The 17,405-nt window shown below is 45.2% G+C and overlaps 1 protein-coding gene across 1 annotated transcript in view; it reads right to left on the bottom strand.

Moving 5' to 3' along the window:
* Nucleotides 1-17,405, bottom strand: part of CACNA1I (calcium voltage-gated channel subunit alpha1 I) — a 917,463-nt gene that overhangs the window by 232,484 nt on the left and 667,574 nt on the right. The window contains exon 10 of the mRNA XM_044301221.1: nt 9,242-9,393. Within this exon, the coding sequence (XP_044157156.1) occupies nt 9,242-9,393 (152 nt within the window). The remainder of the gene's footprint in view (nt 1-9,241; nt 9,394-17,405) is intronic.

Genomic DNA, 17,405 nt, shown 5'->3' with positions numbered 1-17,405 from the left:
ACGTGAAGCCTGATTCTCTGCTATGATATGAAGACTGATTCTCTGCTGACATGAAGCCAGATTGTCTGTTACGGGACCTTTCTCCTCTGCCTGGGTTCTGGGCCTAAATTTATGAAAATTGACTGTTGCAGTGGTGGGTGACGTGAAGCCTGATTCTCTGCTATGATATGAAGACTGATTCTCTGCTGACATGAAGCCAGATTGTCTGTTACGGGACCTTTCTCCTCTGCCTGGGTTCTGGGCCTAAATTTATGACAATGGACTGTTGCAGTGGTGGCTGACGTGAAGCCTGATTCTCTGCTATGACATGCAGACTAATTCTCTGCTGACATGAAGCCAGATTGTCTGTTACGGGACCTCTCTCCTCTGCCTGGGTGCTGGGCCTAAATATATGCCAATGGACTGTTGCAGTGGTGGCTGACGTGAAGCCTCATTCTCTGCTATGACATGCAGACTAATTCTCTGCTGTCATGAAGCCAGATTGTCTGTTACGGGACCTCTCTGCTCTGCCTGTGTGCTAGGCCTAAATATATGCCAATGGACTGTTGCAGTGGTGGGTGACGTGAAGCCTCATTCTCTGCTATGACATGCAGACTGATTCTCTGCTGACATGAAGCCAGATTGTCTGTTACGGGACCTCTCTGCTCTGCCTGTGTGCTAGGCCTAAATATATGCCAATGGACTGTTGCAGTGGTGGGTGACGTGAAGCCTCATTCTCTGCTATGACATGCAGACTGATTCTCTGCTGACATGAAGCCAGATTGTCTGTTACGGGACCTCTCTGCTCTGCCTGTGTGCTAGGCCTAAATATATGCCAATGGACTGTTGCAGTGGTGGGTGACGTGAAGCCTCATTCTCTGCTATGACATGCAGACTGATTCTCTGCTGACATGAAGCCAGATTGTCTGTTACGGGACCTCTCTGCTCTGCCTGTGTGCTAGGCCTAAATATATGCCAATGGACTGTTGCAGTGGTGGGTGACGTGAAGCCTCATTCTCTGCTATGACATGCAGACTGATTCTCTGCTGACATGAAGCCAGATCCTCTGTTACGGGAGCTCTCTCCTCTGCCTGGGTGCTGGGCCTAAATTTATGACAATTGACTGTTGCAGTGGTGGGTGACGTGAAGCCTGATTCTCTGCTATGATATGAAGACTGATTCTCTGCTGACATGAAGCCAGATTGTCTGTTACGGGACCTTTCTCCTCTGCCTGGGTTCTGGGCCTAAATTTATGAAAATTGACTCTTACAGTGGTGGGTGACGTGAAGCCTGATTCTCTGCTATGATATGAAGACTGATTCTCTGCTGACATGAAGCCAGATTCTCTGTTACGGGACCTCTCTCCTCTGCCTGGGTGCTGGGTAGTGTTGAGCGCGAATATTCGAAAAGCAAATTTTTTTCGCGAATATCGCAACTTCGCGATTTCGCGAATATTTCGAATATAGTGCTATATATTCGTAAAAACGAATATTCGTTTTTTGTTTCCCCCCCCCCCCCCACAAAATTACAGTACACATATAATTGATTGTTTCCCAAAGGTCCAACAGCTCAGATCTTACTCACATTGCCTAGAAAGTGATTGAGGCGCGAATCTTCGTAAGGCGATTTTATTAGCGCACATGCGAATATCGGCACGTCCCAGAACAGAGGCAAAGGGCTTTGCATTCATACATTAGTGAATTGAGTTGCGAATCTTCGTAAGGCGATTTTATTAGCGCACATGCGAATATCTACACTTGTCCCAGAACAGAGGCAAAGGGCTTTGCATTCATACATTAGTGATTGAATTGAGCTGCGAATCTTCGTAAGGCGATTTTATTAGCGCACATGCGAATATCGGCACGTCCCAGAACAGAGGCAAAGGGCTTTGCATTCATACATTAGTGAATTGAGTTGCGAATCTTCGTAAGGCGATTTTATTAGCGCACATGCGAATATCTACACTTGTCCCAGAACAGAGGCAAAGGGCTTTGCATTCATACATTAGTGATTGAATTGAGCTGCGAATCTTCGTAAGGCGATTTTATTAACGCAAATGCAAATATCTACACTTGTCCCCAGAACAGAGAGGCAAAGGCCTGTGCATTCATATAGTATAGCACCATATTCGCGAATACGTAGAACTTCGTAAAATTCGATTTACGAATATTCGTATTTTTTATTTTACTTTCCACCTTACAGATTACATTGATCTGTACTCTGTCAACTACTGTCATCACCCCCCACTGTATCTCGATTGATTCCCAAAAGTCTCACATTCCCTAGAAAGTGATTGAGGTGCGAATCTTCGTAAGGCGATTTTATTAGCGCACATGCGAATATCTACACTTGTCCCAGAACAGAGGCAAAGGGCATTGCATTCATACATTAGTGATTGAATTGAGTTGCGAATCTTCGTAAGGCGATTTCATTAGCGCACATGTGAATTTTGCATAGCATATGTATTATGCGATAATTCGAATTATCGCATATGCGAAATAATAACGAATTTGAATAATCGCGAATATTTTACGAATATTCTTTCGAATATTCACAAAATTTCGCGAATTCGAATATGGGACATGCCGCTCAACACTAGTGCTGGGCCTAAATTTATGACAATGGACTGTTGCAGTGGTGGGTGACGTGAAGCCTGATTCTCTGCTATGACATGCAGACTGATTCTCTGCTGACATGAAGCCAGATTGTCTGTTACGGGACCTCTCTCCTCTGCCTGGGTGCTGGGCCTAAATATATGCCAATGGACTGTTGCAGTGGTGGCTGACGTGAAGCCTCATTCTCTGCTATGACATGCAGACTAATTCTCTGCTGACATGAAGACAGATTCTCTGTTACGGGACCTCTCTCCTCTGCCTGGGTGCCGGGGCCTAAATATCTGAGAATGGACTGTTCCAGTGGTGGCTGACGTGAAGCCTCATTCTCTGCTATGACATGCAGACTAATTCTCTGCTGACATGAAGACAGATTCTCTGTTACGGGACCTCCCTCCTCTGCCTGGGTGCTGGGCCTAAATATATGCCAATGGACTGTTGCAGTGGTGGCTGACGTGAAGCCTCATTCTCTGCTATGACATGCAGACTAATTCTCTGCTGACATGAAGACAGATTCTCTGTTACGGGACCTCCCTCCTCTGCCTGGGTGCTGGGCCTAAATATATGCCAATGGACTGTTGCAGTGGTGGCTGACGTGAAGCCTCATTCTCTGCTATGACATGCAGACTGATTCTCTGCTGACATGAAGCCAGATTCTCTGTTACGGGACCTCTCTCCTCTGCCTGTGTGTGTGCTGGGCCTAAATATATGCCAATGGACTGTTGCAGTGGTGGCTGACGTGAAGCCTCATTCTCTGCTATGACATGCAGACTGATTCTCTGCTGACATGAAGCCAGATTCTCTGTTACGGGACCTCTCTCCTCTGCCTGTGTGTGTGCTGGGCCTAAATATATGCCAATGGACTGTTGCAGTGGTGGCTGACGTGAAGCCTCATTCTCTGCTATGACATGCAGACTAATTCTCTGCTGACATGAAGACAGATTCTCTGTTACGGGACCTCCCTCCTCTGCCTGGGTGCTGGGCCTAAATATATGCCAATGGACTGTTGCAGTGGTGGCTGACGTGAAGCCTCATTCTCTGCTATGACATGCAGACTGATTCTCTGCTGACATGAAGCCAGATTCTCTGTTACGGGACCTCTCTCCTCTGCCTGTGTGTGTGCTGGGCCTAAATATATGCCAATGGACTGTTGCAGTGGTGGCTGACGTGAAGCCTCATTCTCTGCTATGACATGCAGACTGATTCTCTGCTGACATGAAGCCAGATTCTCTGTTACGGGACCTCTCTCCTCTGCCTGTGTGTGTGCTGGGCCTAAATATATGCCAATGGACTGTTGCAGTGGTGGCTGACGTGAAGCCTCATTCTCTGCTATGACATGCAGACTAATTCTCTGCTGACATGAAGACAGATTCTCTGTTACGGGACCTCCCTCCTCTGCCTGGGTGCTGGGCCTAAATATATGCCAATGGACTGTTGCAGTGGTGGCTGACGTGAAGCCTCATTCTCTGCTATGACATGCAGACTAATTCTCTGCTGACATGAAGACAGATTCTCTGTTACGGGACCTCTCTCCTCTGCCTGGGTGCCGGGGCCTAAATATCTGAGAATGGACTGTTCCAGTGGTGGGTGACGGGAAGCCAGATTCTCTGCTATGGAACCTCTCTCCAATTGATTTTGGTTAATTTTTATTTATTTAATTTTTATTTTAATTCATTTCCCTATCCACATTTGTTTGCAGGGGATTTACCTACATGTTGCTGCCTTTTGCAGCCCTCTAGCTCTTTCCTGGGCTGTTTTACAGCCTTTTTAGTGCCGAAAAGTTCGGGTCCCCATTGACTTCAATGGGGTTCGGGTTCGGGACGAAGTTCGGATCGGGTTCGGATCCCGAACCCGAACATTTCCGGGATGTTCGGCCGAACTTCTCGAACCCGAACATCCAGGTGTTCGCTCAACTCTACCCATTGTACTAACAAAGGACAAAAGAGCATTTCTTTTTTTTGCCTCTGATGGACGTGTATTGCAGCGCCCCAGTGAACTACTGCAAAGGGTTAATTATTGATGAAAGGGTTAATTTGATGTTGCTGAGTTAGATGTCATGATTTCCTATTAAAACACATTTCTTTATGCACCGTGAAAACCTATTAGCAATCTATGGGCAATATATAGTTAACTGTCAGACTTGGTTAGGGGACCAGGGTGATGGACTTATTGCTCCCTGGTTAGAGCGTCTTAGCAGAGCAGAGCTACAGACAAGAGCTACATGTGCAAGCTCCTGCAAACTAGGCCAAAGTCCAGATAACTTTTATCTCTGAGGCTACAGCTGCTCCTGAAAGAAAGAGATAAGATATCTTAGGCTACTTTTACACTAGCGGTAGCCTTCTCCGGCAGGCAGTTCCAGCGGGTGAACAGCCTGCCGGATCCGTGCTGCTGCTAGTCTACGCTTGCCGTCGGAGGTCTGCTCCGGCCCCATTGACTAAAGTGGAGTGGGCCGTAGTTCCTGCGGTAGCACGGAAAACATGCCGAGAGGCGGCCGGAATAAAACTATGACATGTCATAGTTTTATTCCTGCTGCCTGTGGGCATATTTGCCGTACTGCCGGCGAATTCCGGCCCACCCACATTTTAGTCAATGGGGCCGGAGCAGACCTCCGACGGCACGCATGCACTAGCGGCAGCACGGGTTCGGCAGGCTGTTCACCCACCGACATATGCCTGCCGGAGAAGGCTGCCGCTAGTGTAAAAGTAGCCTAAGGGTACTTTCACACTTGCGTTGATTGATTCCGGCAGCCAGTTCTGTTGCCTGAACTGCCTGCCTGATCAGGCAAACTGTATGCAAATGCATGTCATTTTTCAGACTGATCAGGCATTTTTCAGACTGATCAGGATCCTGATCAGTCTGAAAAATGCCTGATCAGTCAGAGAAATGCATTGCAATACCGGATCCGTTTTTCCGGTGTCATCAGGCAAAATGGATCCGGTATTTCTTTTTTTCTCATTTTCAAAGGTCTGTGCATATGCAGACCGGAAGGACGGATCCGCAATTCCGGTATTTTGAATGCCGGATCCAGCACTAATACAGTCCTATGGAAAAAAATGCCGGATCCGGCATTCAGGCAAGTCTTCCGTTTTTTTCGCCGGAGATAAAACTGTAGCATGCTACGGTTTTCTCTTTTGCCTGATCAGTCAAAATGACTGAACGGAAGACATCCTGATGCATCCTGAACAGATTACTCTCCATTCAGAATGCATGGGGATATGCCTGATCAGTTCTATTCCGGTATAGAGCCCCAGTAACGGAATTCTATGCAGGAAAAGAAAAATGCAAGTGTGAAAGTAGCCTAAGAAGGTCTAGATGATGGACTGGCTATCTGGATCTAGATCTGCACCCCTCAGCTCAGGAACTTTTTATATAAAACATATTTTAAATAATTTTTGATGATGATTTTTAATTTTCCATGTATTCTCTATATTTAAACAAAAAAGATAAAATCCTGCAGTTTTTGTACAGGCCACTATGTCTAATAATTGGCAACACTTTTTGGTTTATACAGATTACTTTACTGCAATTACTTGCTTATTTGTCATTCTAACCCTGCCTGTAGTGATATCACCTCTGTGTGAAGATAAGACAGGATCCTCCATTCACAATAGGCGATTGTCAGAGCTTATCTATTATGTCCTTGTACAATGACCTCCGCACAGATCACAGAGCATGCGTAGAAAACTCTCCCATAGAAGTCAATGAGGTCCCCTCATGAGCATTGCGTCTTTGGCGCATGGGACTGCTGTAAGGCAATTTTCTTAATGCTGTGTAATTGCTGTTAAAGGGGTTGTCTAGCTTCAGCAAATAGAATTTATTATGAAGAGGAAGTTAATACAAGCCACTTACTAATGTATTATTATCCATATCGCTCTCTTTGCTGGCTGGATTCATTTTTCCATCACATTATACACTGCTTGTTTCCATGGTCACCACCACCCTGCAATCCATCAGCAGTAGCCGTGCTTGGACACTATAGGAAAAGCACTAGCCTATGTGTGGTCCCACGAACCTGGTCACCAAAGAGGCCGGGGCTTTTTCATAGATACCACAGGCTCCTGGGACAACTTAAAATAGGCAATAATCCTCAAAAGCCCCTTAAAGGGGTTGTCCGGGATAAATTATATATATTTTTTAGGTATTACATGGCTTCGACGGTCCCCCACGCATTGTTTACATTTATGTTTATTTTTTCCTGCCGCACAGCACTGGGGTTCCCAGTGCAGCGCAGCATCACGTGGTTTCATCTCCACTGTGACTCCGCCCCCTCATTAATATTCTGTGCTCTGCCTCCTTCATTAATAATAAAGCGCCCTGCCCGGTGACGTCACCGAACCATAGGGGCGTGGCTTAGCACGGTTGGTTGCCGCCTTGTTACCGCCCATTCAGGCACTTTGAATAATTCATGTGGCTGAGGGTGACGTCACCGGGCTCCCTGCGAAGCGGAAGAAGAGGCTTCGCTCGGCAGAAAAGGACCCGGTACGTCACTGAGTCTTGGAAACATAGCACTTCCGGCTGAGAGTTGGAGATTTGAAAACTGGGCATTAGAAATGTCGGGTAAAGGTAGGACAGGCACGATTGTAATTTTAGGGCATTGTTGTACACATACTCCAATCTTCCCAATCCCGGACAACCCCTTTAAAGTCTTTTGCACTCAACATACAGTATATATAAAAGATTACAGCTCTGTCTAGTGGAAAAACTGACAGTGTAATATATGATATAGGTATATTATAGCATGCATAATATGTGTAATATATCTGAACTTTAAACTCTAAATTATGAATGTTATAAAAAAAACAGTTTAAGGGCTCATGCACATGAACATGTGCACCCCGTGACTGTGTTGCGGACCAGCAAATAGAGGTCCGCAATGCACAGGCATCGGCCTTGTGGCCACCATTTGTGGATGCAGGCCCATTCATTTAAATGGGTCCACGATCCACAAGATTTAGTCCGCACTGCAAAAAAATAGAACATGTTCGGAGGCACGGACCAAAATCCCACGGACGTGCTTCTATCGGCACCGCTTCGTATCTTGCAGGCCACAATACGTGCACGGACCACACTTGTTCGTGTGCATGAGCCCTAACTTGCAGTTTAAGAATTTAAATAGTATACACTTCTTACATACATTTGACTGCAGATCTTGAAAACATACTGTAAGTTCACATCTAGGCCTCATACATATGGCCATATTATAGACCTGTAGGCATTCTGTGTGCTGCTACAGATGTCCTTCCTTATCTTTTCTGTTGAGTTATCATATCCTACAGATTTTTAAAACATAATTTTGAAATCCTATATCTGCAGTACCCCAGTAGAAAAGGGTTTCTGCAATTTTTTGGATATTTTATTGTACTATAATGTTATGTTATGCACATACAATGTAATGTGACACACCCAGTATGCTTAAGCATGAGACAGGCATGGCCAGAATTAACTATCCTAGCCCAGCCCTATCTGGAGCTTATGGTGTGGGCTGGTCCCTCTCCCTAGTTCCAGGAGAAGAGTCTAGTTGTTTTAGGAGTACGCAATGTGAAGGCAAGCCTGGAGGAGTAGGACCAAACAGCATGTGCTGCACTTCTCCGGCATTCAGCTTCAATGCTTCCAGAGATTAAAAGATCCCCGTGTGTCCTTCCCTACCATCAGAGAGAGAAAGACAGAATAATTTGAGAATTTTGCTGGCTACAGTGTAAGAGTCAGAAAGGTAACCAGCATGCAGAACTACAGACTTTGCTGCCGCACTGGGGAAACAAGTTAAGACACCCTTTGAACCCCAGATTAGTGGATTCAAGGGCTACAACATTTTAGTCAACAAGGTGATCAGAGTACAGCATTCTCAGACCCTGCTGCAGTGAAGGGATAAAACGTTCACACACCCTGCCCACTTCAGGTAGGATTTGGCCAATCATATTATTATCGGAACCGCACACCATTGTGTGAATTTCGGACATTGTGACAGATCACAGTTGCTAGCCAGAGATCCCAGTACTAGAGACTGTAACAAGAGAAAGATTAATCATCGGGAAGTTGCGGCAAACTATTTGTTTAGCTCATATTTGGACATCCGGGTGTACTGTGTACAGATAATTTCTGGATGTACTACAACTCTTATTTGGTGCACAGCAAAGAGATACTTTTGTTAAGTTCAATCTGGCCTGGTTACCGACTATCCTAAAGCCACAATCTGCCCATTGCAACATTTTCAAGCCTTGCCTTGCACCCACATAGATATTTAACATCAATGGCACCCCAAAGCTACTAGCATACAGTAACCCTATCTACAGTGAGTGCCCAAAGTGAACACAGGGTGCCCCTTCTTTACTGCACTGACTCCAGGGAGCGAAAAATACAGTCTATCAGTAAATATTCATTACAATGGCCCAATATTGATGTACACATTCATTTGCATTATATATACACAGTGGGGGCAGCATTTTATTACATAAAGGCTGATAATCATGGAAACATAATTAATATGCTAGAATTAAACAGCATAGCTAAACCATGGCAGATTTAAGCAGCGTAACGCCTTCACCGATTTTATTATTACTGTATATTATTACCTAGCTTATAGAATTACACGTACACATTAGGGAAATTGCTCCTGAAACTGGGAAACAAGTGTAAAATAAGAAGTGTCATACCTGATAATGACAATTATGCCATCAAAGATGTTATATGGGTTTCTCAGATAGTCAAAAAGACCAAAAGCAGAAAGTTTCAACATCATTTCCAGTGCAAACATGCTGGTGAAGACAATGTTGCTGATCTCCAGAATATTGGTGAGCTCTTCTGGCTGTCGGAAGAGACAAATATATTAGTACAATGACATAGTAAAAGCTATGGTCCAAAGACACAAAGTATTTCATGTAACTGCAGGATTATAAAGGAATAAGTTGAGATCCAAGAAAGCATGGTGACCTGTATATCAATAAAGTATTACCTTTGCTTTGAACAAGATAAATTAGCCATCAATCCTGGAGACTACAACCGGTGGGCATTGTTTGCTGAGGGTACTTTCACACTAGCGTTATTCTTTTCCGGTATTGCGTTCCGTCACAGGGGCTCAATACCGTAAAAAAAAGCTTACGTTTTATCCTAATGCGTTCTGAATGAAAAGCATTCCGCCAGTATGCATCAGGATGTCTTGAATTCAGTACCTTTACGGTATTTGGCCTGAGAAATTCTCCGACCCAAATTCCGCAACACATGCCATTAATTCCTATTGAAATGTACCAAGTGTTCCAGAAAACCGGATCCGGTTTCCCGGTCTGCGCAGATCTTTAAAAATGTGAAAAAAATAAATACCGGATCTGTTTTTCTGAATTATACTGGAGAGACAGATCCGGAATTTCAATGCATTTGTCAGATGGATCTGCATCCGGATCTGTCTACAAATGATATCTGTTTGCATACGTATTTCCGGATTCGGCAGGCAGTTCGGCGACGGAACTGCCTGCTGGATCCTCACAACGCAAGTGTAAAAGTACCCTTACTTACATGTTGAATATCAGGGGTTGTCTGAGATAGCAAAAAATCTTGGCACATACCCTACAATTCCTTAAAATAAAAAATCGTAACGTACTCACTCCATTCTCCAGTGCCATTTTCTTCAGTGTTCCAGTATAGACCAAGTAACTGCTGCAGCCAGTCACTGTCCTCAGTGTTAGACGGACACTGATTGGTTGCAGCAGTTAGGTGCTGCCTGCCTGTACATGTCATCTGCAATTTTCAAACAAGCAGTGGCAGTAGGACCAGATGAGCACGGTATAAAATGCCACTAGAGAAAAACGTGAGTATACCATGATTATTTTGAGCAATTGTATGGCTTGTCCAAGATTTTTAATGATCCCAGACAACCAGAGGCGCACCGCCAATGAGGCAAGGTGAGGTGATTGCCTCAGGCAGCGCCAGGTAGGGACAAGTGGAAGGGCTATGGGCAATTAGCGATTACATTGTGGAAGACGTCAATGGATGTAATAGGTATGTGGTGCTGTATTAGGCCGCATGCACACGACCGTTGTTTCATTCCGTGTCCGTTGTTCCGTTTTTCGTGATTTTCTGCTGACTCATTGACTTTCAAAGGGTCTGTTGAAAACTCGGCTAATGCACCGTTTGTCATCAGCGTCCGTGATCCGTGGTTTGAGTCCGTCAAAAAAATATAACCTGTCCTATTTTTTTAAGTCAATGGGTCAGTGAAAAACGCAGACGCACACACGATTGTCAGCCGCATGTCTTGACTTAGGCTTTTTTTTACTTTCCTTCATGTCTGGAATAAAAAGGAAGGAAGACACACAGAAACAAAAATGGAAACGGATCACGGAACAACGGAGCCCCATTTTGTGGAACGGAACACCAACGGTCGTGTGCATGAGGCCTTACCCTGTATGTTTTGTAGTGCAAGTATGTCTTTAATGCTAGGCCTGAGGGAAGGGGGTTAAGTTGAGAATTTGGCATGGGGGGGGGGTGCCATTTCAGTTTTTGCCTCAGGCAGCAGAAAGGCTAGGTGCACCCCTGCAGACAACCCATTTTAGTGTGTGGTATTGACTTCACTATGACTATATGCCACATATGTAAAAGCTCTATTTAAAGGGGTTCTGTCACCATTGACATCATATAGTACATGACAGTCACCTTTAAAAAAGCTACAACCTGCCCCACACCTCACATAGAGCAAGAACTCCCCTCTTTCTTTGTTCCAATTGCTCTGCTAGAATTATTTCAGGCTAACAGCTCAGGGGCGTGTCCTTTCTCGTGGGACATGTCCTTTTTACTGCTGATCAGTGGTGTGTCCTACCGCCCTTCCTGCTGGAGTTCTCTCCCTATGGCCTCATACACACGACCGTTGTGTGCATCCGTGGCCGTTGTGCCGTTTTCCATTTTTTTTCGCGGACCCATTGACTCTCAATGGGTCCGTGGAAAAATCGGAAGATACACAGTTTTGCAGCCGAGACCGTGATCCGTGTATCCTGTCCGTCAAAAAAATATGACCTGTCCTATTTTTTGGACGGACAACGGTTCACGGACCCATTCAAGTCAATGGGTCCGTGAAAGAACACGGATGCACACAAGATTGGCATCCGTGTCCGTGATCCGTGGCCGTAGGTTACTTTCATACAGACGGATCCGCAAATCCGTCTGCATAAAAGCTTTTTCAGAGCTGAGTTTTCACTTCGTGAAAACTCAGATCCGACAGTATATTCTAACACAGAGGCGTTCCCATGGTGATAGGGACGCTTCAGGTTAGAATATACTAAAAGAACTGTGTACATGACTGCCCCCTGTTTTTAACTCATTGGTGGCGAGTGTGCGGCCGGCCCCCCCTCCCCCCCCTGTAGTTAACTCATTGGTGGCCAGTGGGCCCCCCTCCCTCCCCTGTAGTTAACTCGTTGGTGACCAGCCCCCCTCCCTCCCCTGTAGTTAACTCGTTGGTGACCAGCCCCCCCTCCCTCCCCTGTAGTTAACTCGTTGGTGGCCAGTGGGCCCTCCCCCTCCCTACCCCTCCTAATTAAAATCTCCCCCCCTATCATTGGTGGCAGTGGAGCGTACCGATCGGAGTCCCAGTTTAATCGCTGGGGCTCCGATCAGTAACCATGGCAACCAGGACGCTACTGCAGTCCCGGTTGCCATGGTTACTTTACCAATTTGTCTTTCCGTTATTCCCTGTTTTCAAGATCTCTGCTTGCTGTTAGTAAATTGGAGAGGTGGCGTTCATGTGACTCACAGAAATCTGAGACTTGAACCACGGATTTGCAGCTTGAACCGCGCCCAGGATCGGCCCACTTCGAATAAGGGCACATTCACACCTCCGCGTCACCATGTGTGACATGTCCCCCGCTGACACCGAGACCACGGCGAATAACCACTCGTGGATTAACCCCATTGGAATACAGTTCAAACGTTTGAATAGCAGCGCAGATTCCCGGATCTGACGCAGATTAGCGCTATGGACCATGCAGCACCGTGTGAACATTCCCGAATGGGGTCTAAACATCTCCCAAATCTTCACCAATTTCTACATACGGTATTTTTTTATTTGATTACATTTTTGCCCAATCTACTCGGAGGCGCCGCAGCTGTCAGCGGCAGGCGAAATAATGGGCTTCCATTTATCCAGTGGAAGATAGAGCCAGAAACAAATCTGCATCCGTTAAAAAAAAAATAAAAAAATACTACAGCAAATAAATCAATCGGCAGCTGCACCTTCCAGCTGTTTGCGGTAATTTCAAGGCTCGGCGCTGATCAAGCTTATTAGCATATATTTAATAAACAGCAATTATCCTTCCGTGAATATGGGAGTCAAATAAAAGGGATACGCGATGCCGGCGCCCCCCTCGTTACATACACCTGGCGTCAAACATGGCAAAATAATCATCAGAAAAAATGACCGGGCGTGGAACGGATACATTTGTCATTTGGGGCATTTTTATACAGATATACAGACACATTTTTCTTTTTTCCAGCTTCCCCCTTCAGCGGGGCGCCCATTCCGATTGTCCCTGGCAACGTCCTACAGTTCCATAGTCTACCCCTCCTAATTAAAATCTCCCCCCCTATCATTGGTGGCAGTGGAGCGTACCGATCGGAGTCCCAGTTTAATCGCTGGGGCTCCGATCGGTAACCATGGCAACCAGGACGCTACTGCAGTCCCGGTTGCCATGGTTACTTAGCAATTTGTAGAAGCATTATACTTACCTGCGAGCTGCGCCATCTGTGTCCGGCCGGGAGCTCCTCCTACTGGTAAGTGACAGGTCTGTGCGGTGCATTGCCTAATGATCTGTCACTTACCAGTAGGAGGAGCTCCCGGCCGGACACAGACAGCGCAGCTCGCAACTAAGTATAATGCTTCTACAAATTGCTAAGTAACCATGGCAACCGGGACTGCAGTAGTGTCCTGGTTGCCATGGTTACCGATCGGAGCCCCAGCGATTAAACTGGGACTCCGATCGGTACGCTCCACTGCCACCAATGATAGGGGGGGAGATTTTAATTAGGAGGGGTAGGGAGGGGGGAGGGCCCACTGGCCACCAACAAGTTAACTACAGGGGAGGGAGGGGGGGCTGTTCACCAACGAGTTAACTACAGGGGAGGGAGGGGGGGGCTGGTCACCAACGAGTTAACTAGAGGGGAGGGAGGGCTGGTCACCAACGAGTTAACTACAGGGGAGGGAGGGGGGCTGGTCACCAACGAGTTAACTACAGGGGAGGGAGGGGGGGCTGGTCACCAATGAGTTAACTACAGGGGAGGGAGGGGGGGCTGGTCACCAACGAGTTAACTACAAGGGAGGGAGGGGGGCTGGTCACCAACAAGTTAACTACAGCGGAGGGGGGGGGCGGCCGCACTGGCCACCAATGAGTTAAAAACAGGGGGGGTCTGCCCCCTGCTGCCTGGCAGCACCTGCCAGGCAGCAGGGGGCAGTCGTGTACACAGTTTGTAGTATATTCTAACCTGAAGCGTCCCCATCACCATGGGAACGCCTCTGTGTTAGAATATACTGTCGGATCTGAGTTTCATGATCTAACTCATATCCGACAGTATATTCTAACATAGAGGCGTTCCCATGGTGATGGGGACGCTTCAAGTTAAAATATACCATCGGATTGGAGAAAACTCCGATCAGATGGTATAAAAGAGACTCCAGACTTTACATTGAAAGTCAATGGGGACGGATCCGTTTGCAATTGCACCATATTGTGTCAACGTCAAACGGATCCATACCCATTGACTTGCATTGTAATTCAGGACGGATCCGTTTGGCTCCGCACGGCCAGGCGGAAGACCCACGGAAGGAAGACCCACGGAAGGAAAAACGGTCACGGATCACGGACCCCGTTTTTGCGGACCGTGAAAAAATACTGTTGTGTGCATGAGGCCTATAACTGTCACAGCTTCTAACCGTGGAACCTGCCGGTGACAGTTAAATGATGGAAATGAGCATACGTGACCACCTCAGTAGGTCTGTTATACAAAGTAATATCTTCCAACTGAAAGTATATGTTAGGAGAAAAAAAAGATACAAAAACACAGAAAACTGCGTTCTTGTATCCTGCACAGTCCAGTAAAAAAAAGTATACACTGGAACTCTATGGTGAACGGATGCCACTGTGTAGCATCATTCTGAGGCATCCCTTTAATGTATACTTTTTGTATACGTTAAACGGATGAGAAAAACGTTATGTGAACCCAGCCTAACTAGTTTTTCGTGCTGGTTTATATTAAAATATAGTACCACTAAAAGGTCTTAGCAGAAACATTGAAGACATAGCTAGGATACATTGCTAGGATACAGATGTGTCCACTCTTACAGTACCTTTGCTTGAAGTTAAATAAGGACTCCAATTTCTCACAATACAAACTCAATACAATACTGCAACATATTAGCAAAACCCTTCACGGGTGGTCTCACATAGACATATAGGATAGACATCTTTTGAGACAGTATCACAAATAAAAAATAAAAAAAGCTTATAATCTCCTTACTGAAGCTGTGCTATTACAAGTGCCTCTCATTTATTGTAACTACTATTACGTCACCTTTTTGTTATTGTATCTGTATCTGACCACTGTGAACCTATCAACTGCTACAATAAAGTATCAGCAACGCTAGGAAAGCACCGTGCTAGTGTGTGCTCTGACTCAAGGTCAGTCCATTATATCTAGTTTAGAGTGAATTCAAGTTAGCAAAGCACGAGAATTGCCGCGTTTTCTTCAATCAAGCTGGCCACGACGGCCTCTCCGCGCTCAAATGGAAGAGCTGAGTATATATTTTTTTTGTTTTAACTCCTGATTAACCCCCTGATAGGCTGAATCTGACTGCTGTGATCAGGGTTGAATGTGGCCTCTGAGGGGTTAAATGACGGGGGGCAGGGCAATCGCTGTCCCAGTCATGCCATATGCTCCATACAATGATATGTGATTCGTTACAAAGTAATTCGTAATGAATCTAATTTCTTGGCATAGTTCATCGAAGCAGCCGAATGGAGTTTTTTAAAACTTTGCTCATCACTAATTATATCAAATGTCCTTTCCTGAAGCCTTTGGAAAAAGCTTAGCAGAGCTAGGCACTGTGTTCTCGAGATCAGCCAGTGTCACAGCAGTTGAACCAATCGAACATTGAATGTACAGTTACAAGAAAAAGTATGTGAACCCTTTGGAATTATATGGATTTCTGCAAAAATTGGTCATAAAATGTGATCTGATCTTCATCTAAGTCACAACAATAGACAATCACAGTCTGCTTAAACTAATAACACACAAATAATTAAATGTTACCAAGTTTTTATGGAACACACCATGTAAACATTCACAGTGCAGGTGGAAAAAGTATGTGAACCCTTGGATTTAATAAGTGGTTGAACCTCCTTTGGCAGCAATAATTTCAACCAAACGTTTCCTGTAGTTGCAGATCAGACATGCACAACGGTCAGGAGTAATTCTTGACCATTTCTTTTTAAACAACTGTTTCAGTTCAGCAATATTCTTGGGATGTCTGGCGTTAATTGCTTTCTTGAGGTCATGCCACAGCATCTCAATCGGATTGAGGTCAGGACTCTGACTGGGCCACTCCAGAAGGCGTATTTTCTTCTGTTTAAGCCATTCTGTTGTTGATTTACTTCTATGCTTTGGGTCGTTGTCCTGTTGCAACACCCATCTTCTGTTGAGCTTCAGCTAGTGGACAGATGGCCTTAAGTTCTCCTGCAAAATGTCTTGATAAACTTGTGAAATCATTTTTCCTTCGATGATAGCAATCCGTCCAGGCCCTGACGCAGCAAAACAGCCCCAAACCATGATGCCCCCATCACCATACTTCACAGTTGGGATGAGGTTTTGATGTTAGTGTGCTGTGCCTCTTTTTCTCCAACATAGTGTTGTGTGTTTCTTCCAAACAACTGAAGTTTGGTTTTATCTGTCCACAGAATATTTTGCCAGTACTGCTGTGGAACATCCAGGTGCTCTTGTGCAAACTGTAAACGTGCAGCAATGTTTTTTTGGACAGCAGTGGCTTCCTCTGTGGTATCCTCCCATGAAATCCATTCTTGTTTAGTGTTTTACGTATCGTAGATTCGCTAACAGGGATGTTAGCATATGCCAGAGACTTTTGTAAGTCTTTAGCTGACACTCTAGGATTCTTCTTTACCTCATTGAGCAGTCTGCGCTGTGCTCTTGCAGTCATCTTTACAGGAAAGCCACTCACTTTCTCCATTTATAGACAATTTGTCTTACTGTGGACTGATGAACAGCAAGGCTTTTGGATATACTTTTATAACCCTTTCCAGCTTTATGCAAGTAAACAATTCTTAATTGTAGGTCTTCTGAGAGCTATTTTGTGCGAGGCATCATTCACATCAGGCAATGCTTCTTGTGAAAAGCAAACCCAGAACTGGTGTGTGTTTTTTATATGGCAGGGCAGCTGTAACAAACACCTCCAATCTCATCTCACTGATTGGACTCCAGTTGGCTGATACCTCACTCCAATTAGCTCTTGGAGATGTCATTAGTCTAGGGGTTCACATACTTTTTCCACCTGCACTGTGAATGTTTACATGGTGTGTTCAATAAAAACATGGTAACATTTAATTCTTTGTGTGTTATTAGTTTAAGCAGACTGTGATTATCAATTGTTGTGACTTAGATGAAAATCAGATCACATTTTATGACCAATTTGTGCAGAAATCCATATAATTCCAAAGGGTTCACATACTTTTTCTTGCAACTGTATATCCAGCAATACGAAATACATTTTTGGGTTAACATAGTTTTTCCTTTGAAAAATTGAAAAGTCGCTAGAAAGATAAAGGAACACTTCTT

Source organism: Bufo gargarizans, chromosome 7, assembly GCF_014858855.1.
Source record: "Bufo gargarizans isolate SCDJY-AF-19 chromosome 7, ASM1485885v1, whole genome shotgun sequence".
In the NCBI taxonomy this organism is placed as follows: domain Eukaryota; kingdom Metazoa; phylum Chordata; class Amphibia; order Anura; family Bufonidae; genus Bufo; species Bufo gargarizans.
Note: the sequence above shows the minus strand (reverse complement) of the source record. Positions and strands in the feature narration are given on the sequence as shown.